The sequence below is a fragment of the Ochotona princeps genome, chromosome 6 (genome assembly GCF_030435755.1).
Source record: "Ochotona princeps isolate mOchPri1 chromosome 6, mOchPri1.hap1, whole genome shotgun sequence".
NCBI lineage: Eukaryota > Metazoa > Chordata > Mammalia > Lagomorpha > Ochotonidae > Ochotona > Ochotona princeps.
The window spans coordinates 25,268,011-25,292,576 of NC_080837.1; the positions used below are offsets into that span (position 1 = coordinate 25,268,011).

The 24,566-nt window shown below is 40.3% G+C and overlaps 3 protein-coding genes across 5 annotated transcripts in view; all 3 read left to right on the top strand.

Moving 5' to 3' along the window:
- The window catches only part of PRTG (protogenin), a 165,567-nt gene extending 158,916 nt beyond the window's left edge, over positions 1-6,651 (top strand). The window contains exon 20 of the mRNA XM_058665820.1: positions 6,566-6,651. The gene's annotated coding sequence lies outside the window, so the exon portion shown is untranslated. The remainder of the gene's footprint in view (positions 1-6,565) is intronic.
- PYGO1 (pygopus family PHD finger 1) overlaps positions 1-9,390 on the top strand; it is a 32,700-nt gene extending 23,310 nt beyond the window's left edge. Inside the window, exons 2-3 of the mRNA XM_036495642.2 lie at positions 6,566-6,651; positions 7,747-9,390. Of these exons, the coding sequence (XP_036351535.2) occupies positions 6,566-6,651; positions 7,747-8,868 (1,208 nt within the window). The 3' untranslated portion in view covers positions 8,869-9,390. The remainder of the gene's footprint in view (positions 1-6,565; positions 6,652-7,746) is intronic.
- Positions 9,391-18,165: 8,775 nt separating this feature from the next.
- The window catches only part of DNAAF4 (dynein axonemal assembly factor 4), a 50,491-nt gene continuing 44,090 nt past the window's right edge, over positions 18,166-24,566 (top strand). For all 3 annotated transcript variants that reach the window (XR_009245596.1, XM_058665829.1, XM_058665830.1), the window contains exons 1-3: positions 18,166-18,353; positions 18,650-18,797; positions 22,700-22,833. Coding sequence is in view for 2 of the 3 variants with exons in the window: in XM_058665829.1 (XP_058521812.1) it covers positions 18,231-18,353; positions 18,650-18,797; positions 22,700-22,833 (405 nt within the window). In the remaining variant the exon portion in view is untranslated. The remainder of the gene's footprint in view (positions 18,354-18,649; positions 18,798-22,699; positions 22,834-24,566) is intronic.

A 24,566-nucleotide genomic window follows, 5' to 3' on the forward strand; every position in this document is an offset into this window, starting at 1 on the left:
AAGCTGAAATTCTTTCCTGATTTTTCTTCTTTTTTTGACATTTTTTTATTAATTACATTGCATTATGTGGCACATTTTTATATGCACTGGGATTCCCCCAACCCCTGATTTTTCTTCTTAAAGCAAGTAACCTACCCTGCAGTATTATGTCAGTATTAAGAAAAACAAATAAAATTCAAGCACTTCATGTACATTGTGTATTACATGCCTTGTGCCAACAGTCTATTACAAGAATGTTATTTAACATGTGGCTTTTAATATTACATGTGACATATCGTTAATCATGTATGACACATTAAATCACATTAGTTCTGAACAACATTCTTTTTATTCTTTTTAATATTTTTTATTGGAAAGTCAGATATGCGGAGAGAATGAGAGACAGAAAGATCTTCCATCTGATGATTCACTTCCCATGTGGCCACAACGGCCAGAACTGAGATGATTCAAAGCCAGGAGCCAGGGGCTTCTTCTGGGTCTCGCATGTGGGTGTAGGGTCCCAAGGCTTTGGGCCGTCCTTGACTGCTTTCCCAGGCCACAAGCAGGGAGCTGGATGGGAAGCGGAGCTGCCAGGATTAGAACCGGTGCCCATATGAGATCCCAGTGCATACAAGGTGCATACTTTAGCCACTAGACTACTGTGCCAGGCCCCTGAACAACATTATTTATTGCCTTCAACATTTGTCTCTTTTCTACCTACCTTTAAGAAATCAGCCATGTGATCTGAGCAGTGTCTATTTATTCCAGGCATGTAAAATTTTTTAGTTCATTTACTGGATCTGTACTTGGCATCTTATTTTTACCTTGGGATTATAATACTAAGCTTTCTCACTTGCTGTCCTTAAATAGGACATCATGATTTGGGGTGTGGCAGGAAAACACAGCATTGTGGCATAGAAGGTAGAAGCCACTGCTTGCCATGCCAACATCCCATGTGGGCACTAATTTGTGTCCTAGTTGATTCCCTTCTGATGGCCTGGGAAAAGCAGCAAAAGATGGGCCAGGTGTTGGGTCTCTGCCACCCATATGGGAAACTCAGATGAAGTTCCTGGCCCCTGTCTTCAGCCTGGCCCAGCCCTGGCCTTTGTGGCTAACTGGGGAAGGAGACGGCAGGTGTAAGACCCCTCTCTCTGTTTCTCCCTCTCTCTACAGCTCTGGATTTCAAATAAACCTTTTTTTAAAAAGTATTTAAATGATTGCTGCTATCATAGTTTTCCCTTAAAATTACAAGCAACTTTGATATTTGGAAAGTAAATAGAGATAGTAGATACCATCAAGATAATATTTTTTCCATTTAAATTTTTATCCAGCCATGTGTTGGCAGTGAAAATCTGGGCAAACGGAGACTCTAAGGTTTACTATGTCAACCAGTGGATTCTGCAGCAATTTCATCATGCTTGGAATGGTGAGATTGGCAGCAATTCATAACTGTTAAATTATCAAAACCACTTGATTAGTGCCCTTGGAGCATGCCCCACATTGGGGATCCTGAGATGGTTGGGAGGGTGGGTGTGCCTTCTCCCTTTATCTTCCCTGTTACCCCAGATACAGAAAAAAAGAGAGAGAGAATGTGGAAACAATGGTCTTACCCACTTTCCTGTAGCACTTTACCCTTTGTGCCCTAATCAACTAAATAAAGATTATCAAAACAAAATAATAATTAAAAAAATAAAAATGGTGGGTTTTAAAATTTAAATCATAGTTCCTCAGTATTCTTTAGAATGCTGTGACTGGTAATTCAGACATCTTGTATTATATACTAAAGGCTACTTACTTATAATGTTTTATTTTTAGAAATTTATTGTTTATACTTTTGGTAAGAATGAAATACTTATGACAGAAGTCAGGAAAGACAAAACTTTAAAGCTTGGTGTCTTGGTTTATTTATATAACCACTTTATTATTTGACCTTTCAGGTCATTGCTAATTTTTTTTTGCTTAGCAAACTCATCAGAATCTTTGGGTATTCAGATGCAAGAACAGTTGTCTGTTCAGCATATATTCATAACGAGTGCAGTCATCAGTTCATTTTCCTAAGTAGTCTACAGAGAAATAATCATAGGCTTAGTCAAATCTGAACTGTCACATTTTAATAAGTGACCGAGGAGTGAGCTGGATCTCAGTGAAAGACTTCTCAAGTAGGATTACTACTTTATATTAGAATCAAGGGATAGAAATTTCTTGATTTGAACTAGAAGTTTCTATTTTTGCCTTTTGTGGGCCACTGAGGAAGGCAGTGCTGACACCAAATTTTAGAGAAGTGAACTGGTGTCTTTGAATTGGATAAACCGAGTTTTACTCAAGCAGCCAAAGGAGAAATATATAAATTGGGGTTAATCAAAATTATAAGCTTCTGTGTTTCAAAGGACACTCCCATAGTGAAAGTCCATTGTGGGAAGAAGGTATTTGAAAGTCATGTACCTGTTGGGAGTTTAAAATTCACAATACATAAAAAATTCTTAGAACTCAGCAAACTAAAAAGTAGGCATTCAAATTCTCTTACACAAAAGTTGATTGGTGTGTGCCAGGGTCCTGGGTAACGGTGTGTTCTGCAATTCCAGAGTGAAAACAATAAAGCTCTCTGAACTGAACTGAACTGTATTCTTCAAACCTCAGTGTTAGGTTTTCACTGTGCTGCTTGGCCAGTGGGGTGATTCCTTTATCTTTTTTTTTTTTGAAGTGGGAGTGACTGACCTACATCATAAATTTATTATATGAAGTAAAACAACACTGATGCAATACTTCTAAAGATGATGGAACAAATATACTTCATAAAATCTTTTAAAATTCTGAAAATGAAATAGAATAATGGAAAAACAAACAAGGGAAAAGACACAGTGCACTAACAGCAGTCTGGATAGTGTGAAGTATGTAACGTGGGCTGTTAGAACAGCTCCGCCCCTCGGAAACTGAGGGGCCGACATAGAGAACATTAACAGTTCTCAATTACCAACTCAGTCCTGGAGATGAACAAGTTAAATGAGTGGTATTCTTACTCCTTTACTAGAAAAAAAAGAGTAAAGTTCAAAAGGTTAAAAATGCCCTTATTGGGTGGCCGTTCCCCAGCCCCGGGTACTGCAGGGTTGGGAGGCTGGGTGTGGCTTCTCCCTTCTTTCCCTGCTTCCCCCAGATACAGGAAGAAGAAAAAGAAAATTTGGAAACCATGGTCTCACCCACTTTCCCCTTCCCACCCTAATCAACTATGTAAACATTGTCCAAAAAAAAAGTTCTTGAAAGACAGGCACCAAAGGATTCAAGGATACATATTGAGTCAGGGGACAAGGAAAATCCAATCACGGGAATGTATTACTACACACCCCATCTAGGTACAAGTACAAAACTTGGACTTGAAAGCCTGGATATTTTAAAGAAACCTAAGAGGTTGATCTCACTCAGTAGCATAAGTAACAAGTCATTCAAAAATAAGTAAGTTGTGGGTTACAGGGGGGGAAAAAAGAGAGAATATGGAAATGGTGATCTCACCCACCTTCCTGTAGCCCTTGACCTTAATCACTCTAATCAACTAGGTAAAAATCATCAAAAATAAAAATAATAGTTTTAAAAAAAAGTTGTGGGGCCAGCGCATCGACTCAACAGGCTAGCCCTCCATGTTTAAGCACTGACATCTCATGTGGGAGCCAGTTCGAGTCCTGGCAGCTCCATTTCCCATTCAGATGTCTGCTTATGGCTTAGGAAAGCAGCAAGGTAATGGCCAAGTCCTTGGGACCCTGCACCCACATGGGAGGCATAGAAGAGGCTTCTGGCTCCTAGCTTCAGATTGGCTCACCTCCAACCATTGAGGCCATTTGGGAATGAGCAGGTAGAAGATCTTCTGTCTCTCCTCTCTATGTAAATATGCCTTTCCAGTAAAAATAAACAACTCTTTTTAGTATGAATTTAACACTTAATAAAGTCACACTATTTTCTCAATAGATGGATCATACTACCTTAACCTAGGGGAAAAAATGTGAAGAGATAAGAGTTAAAAATGTCACCCATGTGACAAATAAAAGGTCTAGGCAAAGCTGTGCGAGCACAGGAAAGATAAAACACTGATGACTATGCAAGCATATTAAAGTGAAGTAAATGGATTCACTAAAAGAAGGAATAAAAACAGCATGCAGAAGGCCAAAGACCCCTAATGCTTACCTATGCTTCAGCTGACAGAATTTAATAGGAATGTGTATTTGGAACACATAGACAAACTAATACAGTGAAATGAGATGAAAGGTAATTTGAAATCTAAGGAAGCAAATTAGGATTAAAACAAATCATTGAAATGGGTGTTCAGTTAAGGCTGCTTGAGACACCTGCATTCCATATCAGAGTGCCATGGTTTTAGTCTAGATTAGAAACTCTGGTTTCGAATCCAGCTTTCTACCGGTAGCAGATATTGGCTCGTGTTCTTGGGTCCTTACTACCCGTACAGAAGACCCAGACAGAGCTCTAGATTCCCGGCACTGGCCTGGCCTAACCCTGGGAATTTGCAGACATTTGTGAACCAGCAGATGGAAGATTTCTCTGCCTGTCCCAGTCACTGACTTTCAAATAAAGAAGTTAGCTTTTACTAGAGCAACATAATTACTAAATACATAAAAAGTATGGAACAGAATTAGAATAGCTTTGACAATGGGAGGTGAACCAGCAGATAGAATATCTCCCTTTCCGTGTCTCTCCCTCTCTGTAACTCTCAAATAAATAAATCTTGGGAAAAAAAAAAAGTTCAGGCCAGCATTGTGGCATAGTGAGTTAAGCTGCTGCCTGCAACTCCAGCATCCCATTTCTAGGAATACTTTTACATATATATAAAGATACTTATGCATATATTTTTCATTTTCAGTGACAACAAGGATTTGGAAATAACCTAAACACCCATAAATAAGGAGCAGTAACTAGTTTGTTAATTGTAATTATAGAATAATAGTTATTAAAGAATAAAGCAATTTTATGTGTAGTGATATCTTCAAGTAAAAGGCAAAGTACAAACTGATTTTTGTAGTATGCTCTCATTTGTGTTCCCTAAAAATACATTATGCAGATACTTTACTAAGAGTTTAGACTATGAGTTTATCTAGATTTTCCCTGGAAAGCTAGATTACAAACTAACAGTAATGACTGTAGAGGGAGTAAAGTAGATGACTTTAATGTCAAGGGAGTGTAGGACATATACTTCCCTTTTTCCCTGCAAGAATAATAAATATAACTCCTCCTACTAGGCTGTGCCTACTGCTGGTAAGCATGAGAACCAGGGCTGGAGGCAGGCCAGGCTGGACAAAGTAGCAGTACCTGTTGGCATATGTGAGGGCAGGGTCTGGGGGCAGGTCAGGCTGAGCTAAGCTGCTGTGCACAGAGGTGTGCTTGAGAGCCGGATGGAATGTAGGCTGCACCAGAATAGGCCACAGCAGAGGCTGGCATGCAAACTGGGGCTTGGGGTGTGCCTGTTGGGGGTTAGTGGGAGTTAATGTGGGTCGACCCCCACAAGGCCACAGCACCCAGTGGTATGTGTGAAGACCCGATCTGTGGCTGGCTGGGCTGGGCTGGGCTGGGCTGCAGCATCTATTGGTTCACGTGAGATACGGGGCTGGAGAAGAACTTACCAGGCAGCTGCAACCACAGCTATATGTGTTGGCTGATGCAGGTGATGGAACGAACCTGATTTCGCACTAGCTGGTGAGCACAAGTTAAGTATGAGATCAACCCAAGCAAGGTTTCTTGGGGGACTCCCCAGCTGGACCTGCTGGACTGAGACCCCGGCTACAGGGAATAATCATAGGATGTGTGGTCGACCTTGGAGTGCATCTATCAGGACTGGGCCTCCTCAGTTGCTGATGCTATGCAGTGGACAGCATGCCGAGATGCATACAGGGGACACTCATCTAGGCCAACAGGGGATGGGGACATTTACTGCCTCATCAGAAAATGGAAAACAGAACAGGTTGGACAACCTTCCTGGCCAAGCTTTGCAGCAAGTGTCTGGGTCTGTGGGTGCACTAAGGTGGACTTTATTAACCAATAGACCTTGGAAAGATTTTCTTAGTCCTAGAGCAACAAAGCCAACAATGTCTCAGAACTATCAAAACCACTCAAGTAATACCCTCAGAACTCCCTTCTCCACATCAGGGTCTCTAAAGTGTCATCAAATGGCCATTCTCCAGCCCCCATCCCTAGGTTCTTATACGGTTTAATAGGAGTGTCCATCCCTCTGTGAACACAGGAGGAAAAAAACCCAAACATTTGTTCCACTTACCTTCTTTCATAACTGACCCTCCCTACCCTAATCAGAGACCCACAAGGGCATGCCCCCTTTCAATCCTGTAAACAATATTAAAAAAAAATTTAAAAATTAAAAGAATAATAAACATAAAAGCACAGATACATGATTTGTTTTAGCTGAAACCAGAAGAGAATTTAAAATACAACAAAAAAGTCTAGCATTGCTTTTATTTAATAAAAATAGATAGTACATAAATGGGTAAATTATAATAGCTATTGCTATAAGAGACTTCAGATGATCACAGTTACAAGTGGAAATATCTGTGTTTTTTTTTTTTTTTTTTTTTTTTAGGTGGTGATAGTGGACTGGATGGGTTAGGAGGACCAGGTGTACAGCTAGGAAGCCCAGATAAGAAAAAACGCAAGGCTAATGCACAAGTAAGTTGACATTTTCCTTAAAGATTTGTTTGTTGGTAGTATTAGGTACATTAGGTAATTTGGTCATGGATTTTGTTTCCTGGTTTCATTAAAAAAACAGTGAATTATAGATTGATTAAATTTTAGGAGCTATTGTTGGACTGTAAGTTATTTCAGGAAAAAGTATGGGCAGACAAAATGCCAATTCAAAAATTTAAAGGTAATCTGTTGGGGGTGGGAATTGGGGGGGGAAATCCCAGCCTATGTGAAATTGTACCACGTAATTCAAAATTCAAAATAAAAATATATGTAAAAAAACTTAAAGGTTTTTAAAAGGCATAAATTCATGTCATTTTACTAAAATACCTTAAAATACATGGAAACAATTTTAACCTGAAGTGACATTCAGCTATTAATCAATTTTATGTGCATATCATAAAGCAATTATATGGATCCTTTACTACTATAACCTGTGATAGGAATAAAAACATATATATATATATATATAGGCTTACATGATTTTATTGTGTATAAATATGAAGTACTCTGTTTTTAATAAGCCTTCAGGTAAGTATTTCTATATGCAGATTATTTCCTCCCCTTTTAGACCACTATTAAAACTTTGCAATTGACTAAAACTGGCAGTTGACTTTCCAGTTTGAAGTCCTAGAACTTAGTGTTTTAAGGATAATTTAACAGTGTCTCCAAAATATTGTACTAGGAAAAAAATTTAGACTATTTGGGCATATGACAGGTGTTTTGGTAAAATGCTTCAGTATTTGACGTCAGAGTTACAGGTAAGCACATTAAATGAAAATGATGATAGTGAATCTGCTTTTGAAAATTAAGTACTTTGGGGTTTGTGGTAACAATGGACTTGATCTCTTAAAATTATATTTTATTTCCTTTTCTAAATGAAGAAAACCTGTACATTTTTATTATCTGGTTTAATTAAATGTAATCGTTCATTGTAATTTAAAAATAGAGAAATTAAATTTTCTAACACTATGAGAGGAATGTGACTACAACCAGATTCTTGGGTATTAGGATAACAGGGGACTTTTAAATTACTTCTTTAATGAAAAGCCTGTATTTGACTTTACATTCTCATTTCAGGGACCTTCTTTTCCTCCATTGTCTGAATATGCTCCACCACCAAATCCAAACTCTGACCATCTAGTGGCTGCTAATCCATTTGACGACAACTATAATACTATTTCCTATAAACCACTACCTTCATCAAATCCTTACCTTGGCCCTGGTTATCCTGGCTTTGGGGGCTATAGCACATTCAGAATGCCACCTCACGTACCCCCAAGAATGTCTTCCCCATACTGTGGTCCTTACTCACTCAGGAATCAGCCACATCCATTTCCTCAGAATCCATTGGGCATGGGTTTTAATCGACCTCATGCTTTTAACTTTGGGCCACATGATAACTCAAGTTTTGGAAATCCTTCTTATAATAATGTACTAAGTCAGAATGTTAACATGCCTAACCAACATTTTAGGCAAAACCCTGCTGAAAACTTCAGTCAGATTCCACCACAGAATGCTAGCCAAGTACCTAATCCTGATTTGGCATCTAATTTTGTCCCTGGCAATAATTCAAATTTTTCTTCTCCCATAGAATCTAACCATTCTTTTATTCCTCCCCCAAATACCTTTGGTCAAGCAAAAGCACCTCCCCCAAAACAAGACTTTAGTCAAGGAACTACCAAAAATGCAAATCAAAATTCCTCTGCTCATCCACCTCATTTAAATATGGATGACACAGTGAATCAGAGTAATATTGAATTAAAAAATGCTAATCGAAACAATCCGGTAAATCAAGAGAACAGCCGTTCGAGTAGCACTGAAGCTACGAACAACAGCCATGCAAATGGGACACAGAATAAGCCACGACAACCCAGAGGTGCAGCAGACACGTGCACCACGGAAAAAAGCAATAAATCCATCCATCCAAGCCGGCACGGCCATTCGTCTTCTGACCCCGTGTATCCTTGTGGAATTTGTACAAACGAAGTGAATGATGATCAGGATGCCATCCTATGTGAGGCCTCTTGTCAGAAGTGGTTTCATCGGATCTGTACTGGAATGACTGAAACTGCTTATGGCCTCCTAACTGCAGAAGCATCAGCAGTGTGGGGCTGTGATACCTGTATGGCTGACAAGGATGTCCAGTTAATGCGCACCAGAGAAACTTTTGGTCCACCCACAGTGGGCAGTGATGCTTAGTCACAGGCATTAAGTGAAGTGCTCCCCCACCCGTGTATTACAGAAATTCAGTAACACAGGCTGTGAAATGGTTTACATTATTTTTTTAAAATGCACATGCAAGAAAGTTATTTTAGTTTTTATTAGTAATTCACTTAATTCAAGTAGAAATTTTGTATTGTGTTTGCTGTCTTAAATGAGAATAATGTATATGGGGGCACTTTAGAAACATTAAGAATAAATGTTAGTTATTTATCATAAAAAGCCTTTTGGAGCTTCAAAATAATATATACAAATGCAGGCAATTTTTAGCTTTTAAAAGTTAGAATCTTGAAAAATGTATAGTTTAGTGCTGAACTCAGCTATACACATTAAACATTTGATTCAAGGAGTTTTTCAAGGATCCATTTAACATTTTCAGAAAATAATATATGTTGTGATAACATGGAGAAAAACATGCCGTTTAATTTATTTTAAAAAAGTATGAGACCAAATTCTCCAATGGAGTCTTTGAAATTAACTCCGTTTTTGTACAGATACAAGATAAATTTAGCATATGTCAGATTCTCAGTAAGTATTTATTGATAAACTGGATTGCAGCTCATGCAATTGCTAATGTTGGATCAGTTGGAAATTGAGTGCAGTTAGTAAGGTTGACATAGTGTGTTTCCAGTTGTGCTATTTAGAGCTATGTTAGTGTTTATACTGTTTATGTTCTTTGATTATTGTTACGTTGCTTATTGTTTTACAGGGAACTTAATAAGCTAGAATTTTGAGAAGCATTAGATCTTTTTCCAAATAAAATTTTATTAAACTGGGACAGATTGTGAATGAAGATGGTAGAAATAGCAGTTTTTGCCTTAGAGGACTCTGTCAGCAAGAGAATATCTCAGTGATGGTTTGAAAAAGAAAAATGAGATCTGAAATTTCAAAAGTGAACCTCAGGGAAGATCAAAATGCATTTTAAACAAAGATGAATTAAAAACCAAACTGAAAGCTGACTCAAGTACAATTTGGGGCCTTTCTGCAGATTGAGGAGTTCGTTCTCAGTGTAAAAAGGGGCCTGAGAGGACACGCTAAAGAGATGTAAAGAATGGGGACAATTGGAGGCACGCCCATGAAGTTTCAGAGCAACAGAAAGGCACTGTGGTGCAGATCACAACCTGTGACTGCTGCCACTGTTCCCCACAAAATTACAGTTGCTAGCACTTTTACTAAAGCTTCCTAAAAATGTACCATTGTTTTCATTGTGACCAGAAAACTTCTGAAGACTGCATGATAACCTGCGAAAGGCATAATTAAGACTATTTAAATTCGAGTGAAACAGTGATGGCAGCAGTATATTTTTGAGAAAAATTGTGCGTGAGAAAAAAAAAATGTGATTGAAAAGCTATGTCCTTTGGCTAAACACGAACCCAGAGTTGTACACAGGACAGGACCCGACCTTCCATGTCACAAGCCACTAAAGTGAAGTTAATTGACACGGGCTATGAGATTTTTGTCACAGCCATCCAATACTAGCTTCTCCTTTTTGTGATAACTTTACCAATTTGGTGGTGTTTGGTGTACACTTGAAGATTCTGTTTTACTTACTTTGTAAGTTTTAGTTAGAAATACATAATTTTCAGAATCTGAAATGACCTTGTTCTGTTCTTACTTAAAAACACACTGATTTTTAGGAAATGATGCATTGCATGCTGTTTGCCCAGTCTTAGCATCAGATCACGATTTCTTGTAATTCTGAATAATCAGATAGGTTTTCTGAGTAGAACCTTCTGGGGTTCTGAGGAGTTAACACTTTCCATGGTAGTACTTGGATTGTGCTCATTGCTCAAACTGATTATACAGCTTCTTAAGTCCTTATTGACTGTAGTTCAGCAGTTAGCTGTTTTTGTCAAAATGAAACAACCTCCTCCCTGAAGCTAAAGATACTTGATTTGTGATGTGATTCATTGATTTTTTTTAAATTTCTGAATAGTAGTTTTTAAAAACATGCAAACAGGTAAATTCTTATTCGGGTGTTTAGGTCTTCAAAACACCCTACTCAAATAAGAATATATAAATATTAAAAAGGAAAATTTGTGGTTGATTCTGACAGTGAAATCAGCCAAACTATAATCATAGCTGATTAATGTTTTTGTGTGTTTGAATTAATTTTCATCTAGGTTACATATTTGTCTCCACATAACACTGTCAGAAGTTTTGTACATGCTTTTATTACAGGGATGAACTCCAATAATGGCCAAATGATAGCCTGTCCAATTTGACCCAAAGAAGGCTATGGTACAGATTAACGGGCTTTCTTAATGACAAGAGATGAGATGTCCTCAACTTCAAAAATACTCAGTGATGGAAAGGCACACGTGTCTATCTCTTAGGGTAAAATCCTCTTCCTTCCCTGATGGGCTTGTGTCCCAGGCACACATGTAACATAACAGAAGATACTGGAGTTTCCCCTGCATGCTTCAGTTTTGCTGAAGATCATCCTGACAAACCGTTGGCATCTGGGCTCACTCACCAGACTGGGTTGCTGACAGCAGGCTTTAAAGCATCCCTTCCTTTCTCAGACCTTGATTGGCTCATTCACTAGAGAGCTCCTACCCCACATGGTTCTAAATGTTCCTGAACTCAGATACTGAAACAGCTTAGCCTATTATGCAAGATCTATTGTTCTTCACATTGAGTGCTTAGAATTAGATTTGTGCTCAGTGTTTTCCTCTGCATGAAATATTGTGGAGTACTGCTATTATAAATCTTATTATCCAAATTAGAAAGTTTACATACATGAAGCGGAAGATTTTCTTGTACTGAAGAATGTAAGATCCATGTTTTTTGTGGATTTTTAAAAACTCCCAACTTTGCCTACTGGCAAAAATAAACCTATTAATAGTTTTAATCACAGTGTCAAGAGTCTTCATCTCACATTTTTTCAATCTGTTTTACCTTGAACGAATTAAGAGCGTTAGTACTTATTATCCAACATACTATCGTATTTAATAGTAAAAAAAATAGATAAACAATGATTTTTTAAAGGATGTACTGAAGTGTTTTGGATTTTCTTTTTGCAGTGTATAGAAGTTTCATATGCATGAACATCTGTGCTATTTTAATTTTTTATTAAAAAAAAAGCTTAAAAGCATCCAGAATTCCAAAGTTCACTTGTAAATAGTGACTTAGAACTCTAGATAAAATGATTAGATTCTTAGGGAAGTTCATAAAGGCTTACTTAAGGCATAAATGTAGTTAGATATTAGGCTCACATTGAGGTCTCCGTTTTCTTTAGGGAACTAATCAAATATAAAAGAAAGAAGCAGAGGTCTTTCCTTATTAGTAATGTGATCAGAAGGTGAAGTTCCTTGGTATGGGTTCTTTTCCAGTGTCCTCTTACCATCCTAAACCCTGTAGCAATGCCATGGCTTTTTCCACTTCTGGAGGCTACGTGCATCATTTCCTGTCTTTCCTCTTTGATCAGACATACAGTTTGTGTGGTTAATTGAATTTTATGAGGGAAGCATTCTACACTATGATATGAAGATAGTGAAGAAAGTGGCATTAAATTTCTTTTTGAGGAATTTATTCAGAATGAGTCTTTTATATGTAAGACAATATGATCATATTTCAGGCACCACAGAAAGTAAAGTATTTTTAGCAAATTAGTTGGTTCTATCTTAAAAATACTTCTGTTTCCTTTAGGTTGTTGTGACTTTTCATAGCTTCTCTTCAAACTCGGGTTTTCTTTTTATTTCCAAATTTTAGTAATGTCACCTTTCCCGTTTATCCAGTGGAAAAGTATATAAGTCATATCCACTTCTCCCGACTCCTGTGGTGTGAGTGAGGAATTGGATACACCCATGGAGTAAGAGGACTGCAGATAGCGTTAACATCTCCTAAGAGACGAGACCAAGGAGAAATGAAAGAAAGTGGCTGTGTGTATTCCAAGCATTAAAGCATTAGACCTTGCCTGTATTTAATTTAAATCTCTGATGAAACCTAATGGATAAGCTTTGTCTTTGTCATATTTTATCAGAAATACATTACTTGGAACTATATTAAAAGTTATGATAAATACCTGTACCTTTCTTGTTCTGTAGATGTGTAGATGAAGTTGCTTGTTAGTTAAAATATTATCTTTTATAAAAGAAAGTCCTGCTTCTTACCATGATGTATGTGACTTAAATGATTGTTTCATATTAAAACTATTTCTTCCTTATGTACTGTTTACATATACCTCTTTTTGGGATATTAGTTCAGTACTTTTATACAAATTGGAGTGTGTTCCACATTGGTGACATGTATTTTTGCAGTAATTTTTTGTTTTGTTCTTAGAGCATGTCTAGAGTAATACATGCACTAGTGCTGTGGTCTGTGACAAAATTACTGTAATTCAAATTGGAAAATAAAATGTTTCCAGACGTTGTGCAACATTTATTCCTATGACAAGTGAAATTACTATGTAATATTATTTCTTACAATGGTATGTTTTAAGCTACACTATGTAGTATATGAAACATCAATATTTATGGATTACTAGATGGTCTGATGTCTTTGAGATGTAAGAGAGGGGGCAAAATTTGGTGTTAGCAATTCATGACACTGATAATACAGTAAATACTTCAACATTTGATCTTTCACCTACATGTATAATTTACTGAATAATTAAATGACAGTGTATCTGAAGGCTTCTTTTGGACCACATTATTCAGATTATATGATAGTATTTCAATTTATGCTGATAGTTCCCTACCACAAATATTCTTCCACGATCACAAAAATAAATAATGGTCTTTATTTTAAGATGCCATAAAAGTACTGTATTTTACCTAGAATATGTTAAGTTCATACAAGGACTTAAAAGCTGTTGACTTTGTACTCTGATAAAATAATTTTAAAAGTCATGATCAAGATTTTAAAGAAAAATGAGCTTAAAGATAAAATTTTAAGCTTTTTGTCTTGGAGGAATCCATTAGGAGTATTAGTTGAGGATTCTTACTTTGTCATTGAAATAAGTATCTGAAATAATTGTACTAGTACTTGACCAATGCAGATTTATATATTTGAAATTACATCTTTTAGAATATTCAGGTTTTTACATTCATCAATTCTGTCTTGAATTAACAACGTTTTAATATGTATCAGCGACTACATGCAGAGTAAGTGGCTTTCTGTGTTAATGATTTCTGTAATCATATTTGGCAGGGTTGTGTGGTATATTTTGTACTTTGTTCACTCTTGATAGGATTGATACAGCAATAAATATTATTCAATTTTAATTTTTTTGAAATGCCAGAGACCATACTGTGTCATAATCCTAATATAATTGACTTGAATGCCCAATATTTTCATAGATCTGTTTTTTGTATGAAAAACTTAGTATTACGTTAGGGGTTTATTATTTGGTACTTTCACATAGTAATGTTTTAGAACTGGGTACATTTCTATTTCAGTCACAGAGATTTAAGAAGTATTAGTATTAAATGATTCATGAATTGCTTTGTGGAAATTTTTAAATAAATTATGAAATTAGATATTAGATCATTCCAAATTGTTTATTTTCTTTGTATGGCTAACATACAGGTTACAAAAATAAAAAATTGGCACAATAACTGATTGGATGTAGTAAGAAATAGCTTGTTTAATGGCTTCCAGTTATATAGATTACATGCTCAGTTCTGAATTACTTTATAAAAATTACTATATATAAGAAGCCAATTCTTGAGATATTTAACTCTTAAAAATGTCGCTTTCTGACCCCAGTCCCTTCTTCCCTAAACACATGGCTAGAATTTAGAATTGGAGGGGTTTGTCTTCCACGTTTTAGTTTTTCATTCTGTGGATGGGTAATAAGGACAAGTAGAGATTTCTGGTGTCAAGGCAGTCCGTGTGGTTGACCGTTCTTTTCAGGGAGAATGCAGATGGCATCTGTGCGTCGTACAAGGAGTGTCACTGTATAGCACTATCAGTCTACAGTCACTATTAGAAGTACTGGATTGCAGGCTTTCTTGAATCATGTATTGTATGTCTCTTTCCTATAGTGTTACTATGCCTAAGATTCTTTTAAATAAAGCTAGTTTTTAAAGAGAAAAACTTTTTAAAAAGTGTTTGACTTTCATCAGGACAAGGTTATGGGTGTGAGGTGGCTAATAAGATTAAACAAGACAATAGCCTGCAATCTACAAGACATTTATATTGAAAGAACCAATATTTTTGGTCAGGGCTCAATAAAAACTTGTATATATTTGTTCTGTTGAGCTTGTAACACTGAATCCTGAGTTTCCCTAAACTGTAAGCCTGGGGCAGATATCTTAACAGCACCAGTTGGGATGCCTGCATCCCATATAAGAACTGCTGGGTTTGAGTCGCATTTCTTCTCCCATTTCCAGCTTAACCTAGAGGGAACCTGTCCTTAAACTATCCCTCAAATTCAGACACCCTTTTACTGGGACACCTTGTGGTCTGTATTACTCATTGAGTGATGAGTTTGTCATATTACAGACGTGTGGTCTTTGGCTGAAGGGCAGTGTTAATGTATGTACGATTCAGTTAGGTTGACATTTATTGCTATGCTTTTTGATGCACAACAGTTCTTAATTTTTATTTCATTTTTTTCTCCTCCATGGTTAGTACTTCTTAATTGTCCTATGTCCCTTCTTATTCCAAAATCATATAGGTATTGTCATTTTTAAAGTTTCAGATTCTTTCATATTTAATTCATCTGATACCGATTTTTGTGTGTGACCCTAAATGAGTACACAGATCCAGTCTCATTCGCTACCTCTCCCAGTGGGGCAACCATTTCTTGTGCTTGTAACAGGCGTTCCTGTCTGCATTTCCCCACCTAGGTGCAGAGCTCTCTTTGCCGTATTAAATTTCTATTCATGAGTTTTTTTTTTATGCCTAATAGTTTAAAATCTTTTCTAGTTGCTTTCAAAACTTGTAAAACTGTTTAGATAAGTACTAAAGTTTTGAAACAATGGAAAAGTGGTTTAAAATTACTATCAACTGATAGAACAGTAAAAAAAAATTTAAGCTTTTTGTTATGGTAGAGAACATGAAAGTTTAGTTAAGATTATGGTTGTCAGAACAATTTAGTGCAGACTTATTAGCAAAGTGATTGCTAACAGGCAGGAGCCAGGAGCTTCTTGCAGTCTCCCAGATGGGTGGCTTGGATCATTTTCCGCTGCTTTTTTAGGTGTTTTAGCGAGAAGCAGAAGAGGTGGGAAACCAACTGGTGCCCACATGGGATGTTACAGAAGGAGGCTTAACTTGCTGGACCACAGGGACATCCGGGAAAAGGAGTCTTAAGATGACTACAGCATCCTAAATTAATAGATCTTTCAGATAATGAGCAGCTGACAGAATTGCTGGCAGAAATATTTCCAGCTCCTTTCCCCAAGTTCTGCTTCCAAATGTCCCTCAAAGAATTATTAATGAGATTTGGAATCTGGGTGAACAGTCTGCAAAATAAGCGTACAAATTCCTTGGTTTTAAGTATTTTGTAGGTACTTAATCATAGAGCTTCATATATCAGTGTCATATTCCAGTAATTTTGTGTATGTTATTGTCTTTACTGTCTCCTTGTTCTATTCACGTATCAATGAATTTATGCATTTCTTTTTACATTGACCATGTCAATCCATCTGTTTTTTTTTTAATTTATTGTTTTTGACAATCTTGACATAATAGGGTAAAAAGGTTCAAGCGCTACAGGAAGATGGGCAAGACAATTAGTTCTGTATTGTTTCCTTAATATATCTGATGTAAAACGGGATTTTAAGGGAGAAGAACCACCTGGTCTCCCACCCACCCAGGGTCCCGGATGTGGGGCATGCTCCGAGGGTCTTGATCAAGTGGTTTTGATAGTCCAACAGTTCTAAATTGCTGCCACTCTCACCACTCCAAGCACGATGATGTCATTGAAGAATCTACTGATTGACATAGTCCATCATAGAGTCTCCGTTTGCCCAGTTTTTCACTGCCAACATAGCTGAGGTGGTTGATTGACTTGTTCTGTCCTCCATCTTCATGGTTAGGGTTCTGAGTCCGGAAGCTTTATTGGGGGGGATCCCATATTCCAGTAATTTGAAACCTGTCTACAGAAAGCAGTCTTGGGGAAAACGACATTAGAATGGCCATTAAGAAATGAAAGTTTTTGGCTGCTGTGATAGCCCAACTGGCTAACCCTCCACCTTTGCAGCACTGGCATCCCTTATGGGCACTGGTTCATGTCCCAGCTGCTCCACTTCCCAGCCAGCTCCCGCTTAACGGCCTGGGAAAGCAGTAGAGGATGGCCTGAAGTCCTGGAACCTTGTACGTGCATGGGAGACACGGAGGAGGCTCCTGGCTCCTTATCAGCTCAGCTTCGGCTGTTGTGACCAATTGGAGTGAACCAGCAAATGGAAGATCTTTGTTTCTCCTTCTCTCGGTAAGTCTTCATTTCCAATTCAGTCTTAAAAAAAAAAAGGATTTTAAAATCATGGCTCAATCACTAACAATGATTATGGGTTTAAGAGCAGGGGTCGCTGGTTCCTTAAACATGTAGGGTGAAACCACATGATCTTCAAGTTTGTTGGCGGTGTAAAAGTTTAGAATCTACACACGCCACCATTAGGTGGTTCCGCATAAATCCAACTCATCCTTGCATTTGTAAAGCAAGTCCCTGAGTCTGTGCTCACCGTTTCTGAAACCTTACAGCAAACCCCACCTAGGCATTTCTGGTAGTCAACCAGTGGACCAGATTTGTAGAACTGTAACAGAGAAGCACCAGGGTATTTCCTGAACAGGAAACGGCGCTCATTCCTAATAACTGGGGTCAGAACAATCTGACTCCAGTGTGGAAAGCAGTGAGCGGTTTCCCTCTTGCTCTTTCCCCTTCCCCCAGAAACAAGAAGAAATAGCAAATTTGGAAGAAATGAGTTCACCCAATTTTCCCTAAACTTCGATCCTTCCCACCCTGATCCACCATGTAGTCAATATAAAAAATAAAATTCATTAAAAAAAAATAGTTCCTGATAACAAAGGTGCATGGATGTCACCCAGGCGCCTCGCAAGTTATTCTTCCCTACAAGGGAAGCCCACATCTTTTCCCATTGTCAGAATTAAAGCTCTTAAGCAGAGGTGGGCCTACCTCCCCGAACAGTTGCCCGCACAGTAAAGGAAAGGTTTCCCTCCCAGTTGCTTCTATAGTGCTCAATGCCCACCTGCAGGCACCCCTGTAGGAAGCCGATAGCTTCCGGCGCGCGCGGGGGCAGGGGGCATGATGGGATTGCGGGGCACTTCTACTCGGCTTGACCCGGAAGAGCTAGCTCCTGGTAACCGCAGCTTCCCTAGCAACGGAGTGGGTTTGAGCCGCTGTCCGGCGCGCCTCGGCTCAGGGCCATCCAGGGATGCCTCTGCAGGTTAGCAATTACAGCTGGCAGCAGACAGAGACTGCGGTCTTTCTCTCTCTGCCTCTTCGAGGTGTCTGCGTCAGAGATGCGGACGTGTTTTGCACGGAAAACTACCTGAAGGTGGGAGCGCGAGTCTGGCCGGCCGCGTCCTGTGGGGGGAGGGGGCAAGGGGCGGCTGGGGTCGGTCCCAGGCTTCTGTAAAAGTTGTAACCCTGTCCTTAGAAAACGAGTCTCACCTGTAGACAGGTGTCGTCATTTCGGGCGTTAGTTTTATTCAGGGCTCCGTCTTACGCCTCGTGAACCAACCCATGTCTTGAACGAGACAAATTATTCAGTCGTGTATCACATCGTTTCTTAATGGCAGTGTCCATAACGTGTGTGACTTGACTTCTGTTCGCCCACCCACTTCCGAACAGGTCAACTTTCCTCCGTTTCTGTTCGAGGCGTTTCTCTATGCGCCTATAGACGATGCCAGCAGCAAAGCCAAGATTGGAAATGACGCCGTGGTCTTCACCTTATACAAAAAAAAAGCCGTCCTGTGGGAGACCCTCTGCTTGCGGGGTGGTAAGTGCTGCACTGAAGACGCTCATGGGTCCAATTGTGCCTGTTCAGGTTTAGAGCTGTTGAAAAATTCTCTGTTGAAGTTACACTATAGCGTGTGTGTGTGTGTGTGTGAAAGAGACTTCGCTCCTGGGATCCACAGAAGAGGCTGTGAAATAAGCTGACCTGAGTAGATTCACGGGCAAGAAGATATGCACATTGTTGAATTGTTAATATTATGTGCTTGAGTCTTCAAGCACAGGACAAAAAGGTGAATACTCCCCAAAGCGATAGATCCTTTTAGTAGGGAAAGGAGAGGGGGTGTACTGACTTAGGACAGAAAAAATGAGCCACCTTGTGGAGGAACAGAGAGGAGGCATGGGGGTGGAGACCCTGTGGGCTCTTCTAGTCTTCCCTCGCTTTAGCGTCCGTATTCCTAGGTTGATGAAACTCCAGAGGAGGGGTGTTCGTGATACTTGAATCTCTTTTTGGGCAGATGAGAAAGCCATTCCTTTGTTTTTGTTTGAAGTACCTTAAACTCACAACAGTATTTCAAACAGTATGCTTTCTAGTGGCATTTCTTCTTTTTTGTGTAAGATTTATTTATCGGAAAGGCAGAGTTACAGAGAGATCCTCCCACCTGATGGTTCACTCTGCAAGTGACTGCCACGCGCAGTGTTGGGTCTGTTGGAAGCCAGGAGCGTCTTCCGGATTACTCAAGCACTTGGGGCGTCTCCCACTGCTTCCTCGGTCACATTAGTGAGGGCACTGGATTGGAGCTGGAGAGGCCAGGGCTCAAACTGGCATTCATTTGAGATGCCAGTATTGAGTATGGCAGCTTTAACCACTGAACCACAGCACTGACCCCAAAATGGCATTTTCTTAAATCCTTTGGTTGGTGCTTGTAGGGGGAAAAAAATAAAGATATGCATAGGAGGTGGATTAAATGAGGTAAAGTGCTTCAGCTGCTACTTAAATTGAATAAGCCTTAGTAAAGATTGAATCTCCCTGGCTTGGGGCACAGTGGGCTTGTATCTTAGGGGGTAAATCCTTCTGCTAAGACCGTCCCTGAGAACTCGCTTTGTGTTTAGCGTTTCCACATCTTCTGATCTTTAGAGCAACCCTCCGTGGAGATAGTGTCATGTGTTATTTTTATTTTTACGGGTGAGGCTGCTGTTGGCCCACAGAGGAGTGGAGTGATTGGCAGAGGCCACACAGCTAGTAACTGCCCACCGGAAGTGAAGCCCAAGTCACGTGCCTCTAGAGAACTGTTTCTCTACCCTAGTTACTTATTTGAGTTACCTGTGAAGTTTGAAAATGACACAGTTCCCGTGAGCTCACTTGCTGGCAGTGGAGCCGAGGAGTAGAGAATGTTCAACAGCCTACCAAAGCCTGTGGTGCACAGCCCGAGTGGAGATCCCTGTGGTGAGGGTGCAGCGTGGTTCTCTGTTCCGCTGTCCGCATTGGCTTTGCGGGTCAGTGATGGTCCCCTACAGCTTCAGCTTTTTGTGTTCCTTCCTCTTCTAGTTGCCATCATATTTTTTTTTTAACGCATTGTCTCTCCTACCCGGAATGTCTCCCGTGCCTCTGGCATTAGACTCTGAGTATAAACTGTTAAGAATGGAGGAGTTTTATGGGCCTGGTGTCGTAGCCTAGTGGCTAAAGCCTTCGCCTTGCCTGTGCACTCAAAGCAATCAGAGTTCTCACTGCTCAGCTCCGAGCGAACGTAAACACCGCCATGTGTTTTGACTCTTTCTGATCATCCTAATGTGAAGTTAGGTGTGACCATTATTCTGCTGTGTTATTTAGAAGCAAGCAGGTGGGCGCAGGGGCAGGGGAGGGAGCTGGAGGCCTGGGGAGGGAGCTGGAGGCCTGGGCTCCCGGGTGGTGCTGGTGCAGCTCCAGTTTGGGAATCACTGACTTTGGTGTTTGCATCTGTGTCTCTGTCGGCCCTGCTGGCCAACACGTTTCTCCAGGAAATGGTTCGGTCATCATGTTGTTGATATGAAGGATTCTATCAGATTCTGTTACACTGTTCATATTTTCTAGCACAAAATGCCGCCTTCCTTGTCAGAGTCTCTTACCCTGAAGCCTCCCTTCTCCAGCAGTAGGCAAAGAATTCTCTTTCTTAAATCATGATCTCCCTGTTTCATACCTTTGTGCTCACTGGAAAACGCTAGACACTCCGTGTTCATGACTGTATGGTTAATCATTTCGAGTTTTGACTACTTTAATCAGGATTGACCAACTTTTTCTGTGGAAGGAACCAGGTAAGGGGCCAAGCGAGGTAGCCTAGTGGCTAAGGTCCTTGCCTTACATATGCCAGCATCACATACGGACACTAGTTCGTGTCCTGGCTGCTCCACTTCCCATCCAGCTCCCTGCTTGGAATGCCTGCCTACTGTCCTAGAGGGCCTAGGGGGGAGTCTTGGCTCTGTTGGTGATTCCAGCTTCCTAGTGCACAGCCTGGGAGGCAGCAGGTGAAGGCTCAAACGCTTGACTCCCCTTCACTCTCCTAGGGGACCTGGATTGCATCCCAGGCTCCTGAAAGTGGACCACCTGGGTTGTGGGCATTTGTCAAACAAGCTGGTCTCTGTCTTTCCAGTAAAGCAAAGTGTTTAAGGATTATACACTTATACAAAGTGTTTAAGTGATTATAAGCTAACCTTTTTTTAATGCAAAAAGCTTTGAAATCTGTGCATAGGAGGGCTCATCAAAATGGAAAATGTTTATTATGAGAAACTGCTAGGGCTGGCCCTGCAGGTCATGGTTAAGTACCAGCATGTCCACGTCTCATTCAGCTCCCTGTTAATGTGCCTGCAAAAGCCGCAGAAGGTAGGCCAAGTGCCTGGGTCCCTCTCACCCACTGGGGAGACCAGGAAGTACTTTTAGCTCCTAGTTTTGGCCTGGCCCAGTCCCAGCTGTTTTGGCCATTCAGGGAGTGAACCAGCTGATGGAAGATCTGTGTTTCTCTTTCCCTCCGTAACTCTTTCAAATAAATAAATCTTTAAAGGAAAAAATTGTGTTTGGCTTTTTAACCATTTTTTTACACTGCCAGTCATGAAGTTTCTGAAGCACACTTGTGTGGTATGTTGTGGTAATTTTTTTCTTAAATATTTATTTTTATCTTTATTGGAAAGGCAGATTTACAGAGAGGAGAGACAGGAAGCTCTTCTATCTGCTGGTTCACTTCTCAAGTGGCCGCAACTGTCGGAGCTGAGCCGATCTAAAGCCAGAAGCCAGGAGCATCTTCTTCCTGGTCTCCCACATGACTGTAGGCTGGCAAGAACGTGGGCCGTCCTCCACTGCTATCCCAGGCTGTAAGGAGGGAGCTGGATGGGAAGTGCAGCAGCTGGGACACAAACCAGCGCCCACATGAGATCCCAGCGCTTGTAAAAGGATAGCCAGTTGAGCCATCATGCTGGACCCATCATGTTAATTTTAAATTTTTCTAGCCTACACTCTGTATGTAACTTACTACTCTATGTTTGTGAAGATAGTGGATCATTTAGAGTGATTTAAACCCATTTTCTAAGAGACCCTCATAGTGATTATTTATTGCGATCAGGTTTAAAAGCAAGTAACCCTAGTTTCTGCATAGAGGAGGATGAAAACTATCTTCCTGTTCATACACCATCTCCTTCCCCTCTTATTCCCTTCTTTCCTCTCGTTTCCTCCTCCTCTCGTTTCTCTTCCCCATCTCTTTTTCTTCTTCCCCACAGCACATTCTGTAGCAATTCGTTATTACCACAGTTCATTGCTTACCTTCTAATGTTAGCTTTTTGACCAGTTTGACATTAAAAATTTCTGTGTCTCCTTGTGACATTGAGTCTGAAAGAATCTCATAATGGATCAGTATGTTAAGCAGTTTTGTCCCAGAATGAGTTTTTCATAATCTTAACTTGGCAATATTCCTTACATTTTAGTTGACAAAGAGATGATGCAGAGGATAAGAGAAGAATCTATTTTACAAGCACAAGAGAGAGCAAAGGAAGCTGTGGAAGCAAAAGCTGTGGCAAGGCGAGAAGATCAGAAGTACGCCCTGGATGTCATGATGAAGGTAAGCTGTAGGATGCCGTAGTCTTCTGAAGAATTAATAGTGGGCCCAGCGTGGTAGCCTATTGGCTAAATCCTTACCTTGCATGCATCGGAATCCCATATGGGCGCAGGTTCCTTTCCTGGATGCTCCATTTCCTATCTAGTCCCTGCTTGTAGCCTGGGAAAGCAGTCGAGGACGGCCCAAAGCCTTGGGACACTGCACCCTTGTGGGAGACCTGGATCTTCCATCCTCTGGTTCACTCTTCATGTGGCCTTCAACCACTTGGGTTATACCAGGCCTGAAGCAGGAGCTTCATGTGGGTTTCCCACATGGGAGGCATGGACCCAAGCATTTGGACTATCTTCTGCTGTTTTCCCCAAGGCATTAGCAGAGACCTGAACCACAAGGGGAACACCTGGCACCCAAATTTGCACCCAGATCAGATGCCAGGGATGCCGATGGCAAGTTAGCTCCAGTATGCCATGATGTTGACCCCTAACTTTCTCTCTTTAATTACCTTTTCTGACTGATTTATGTAAGTGGTTTCTTATCTTTAATTCTTATTTTGACAAATAGAAGTGACAGAAAGAATCTATAATTATTATTTCATTTTCTGAGTTTCCCTGAATCTGATTAAGCTTCCTTAAAGCAGTCATTTGAATTCTGCATCTGGCAATTTGCATATGTTGGTTGCTTACTGTTTTTTAAAACTTGATTTTGTTCAGTAGGTGAGGTCATGATTCTTTTCAGAAAATGTCTTGATTTGTACAGACATATGACATCATCTATGCATTGAAGGAGTATCAGTTTTTTCCAGTCTTCATAAAAGGACTTTGTGTGTGTCTGCCAGAAATTCCAAGCAATCGGCTTGTGTGGGTCTGTGTGCACTTCTGTTATGTCAGCACTAGATGGCAGTCCTGAGACAGGTCTGCCGCACATCTGCTTTGCTGTGTTGCTGCTGCTCTGCATTAGAGGGAGTCCTATCCCAGGTTTGGTCCAAATCTGCATGGAATGTTAAAACCCCTGAGGTTAGAACATTTTTTTGGGGGGGGGTGTGCAGGAAAATCCTCAATACCATGGTGAGGAGTAACTAATCTTTGTGTCCCACCCAGCGAGGCATGAGCCAATCCACGCCAGCTCTTTCCTGTCAGATTTCAAGCTCTACTTTCTGTTGTTTGTCTATTTATTTTAGGTTTTTTTAGTTTGTATGATTGTTTGTTTGCTGTGAGGGGTTTTCAAAGCGATCCCGATGGTCATTGCGAGGGAGGGCGGGGGTCCAGAGGTGGAACCAGGCTCGGACCAGAGAAAGCTCTCCTCCCTGGTCCCGAAGGACATTTATTGTTCTTCTGTTTCTGCAGACCGCTCAGGGCTTCTGGTTGTCTTTCCGATGACGTTGGTTTCTGCGCGGTAGTGTTTGGACTTCTTCCATCCCCTGCAGAAGCTCCGGTTGGGGGTGGGTGACCTCAGAGTACTCGGCCTCCGAGGGCATCCAATTCCCTGTGGCCTCCTTGGCAGTTGGGATATAGTCCTTGTTGCTCGTATTAATAGTTTGTGGTGAAGGTCTGGGAGTCTTCATGGTCGGGATCCAAGCTTCCTCCTTACCACCTGCTGCACTCTGGAGTGCCCCCCTGCTCCACGCACATGACCTCCTGTTAAGAGGTTGTCAGGATCGCACCCGATTCCCCCTTCATGCATTGGTATAGTAGTTTTATTGTTGTTTAGTGCCGCTTTGAGTCTGTTGTCTATGAATTACC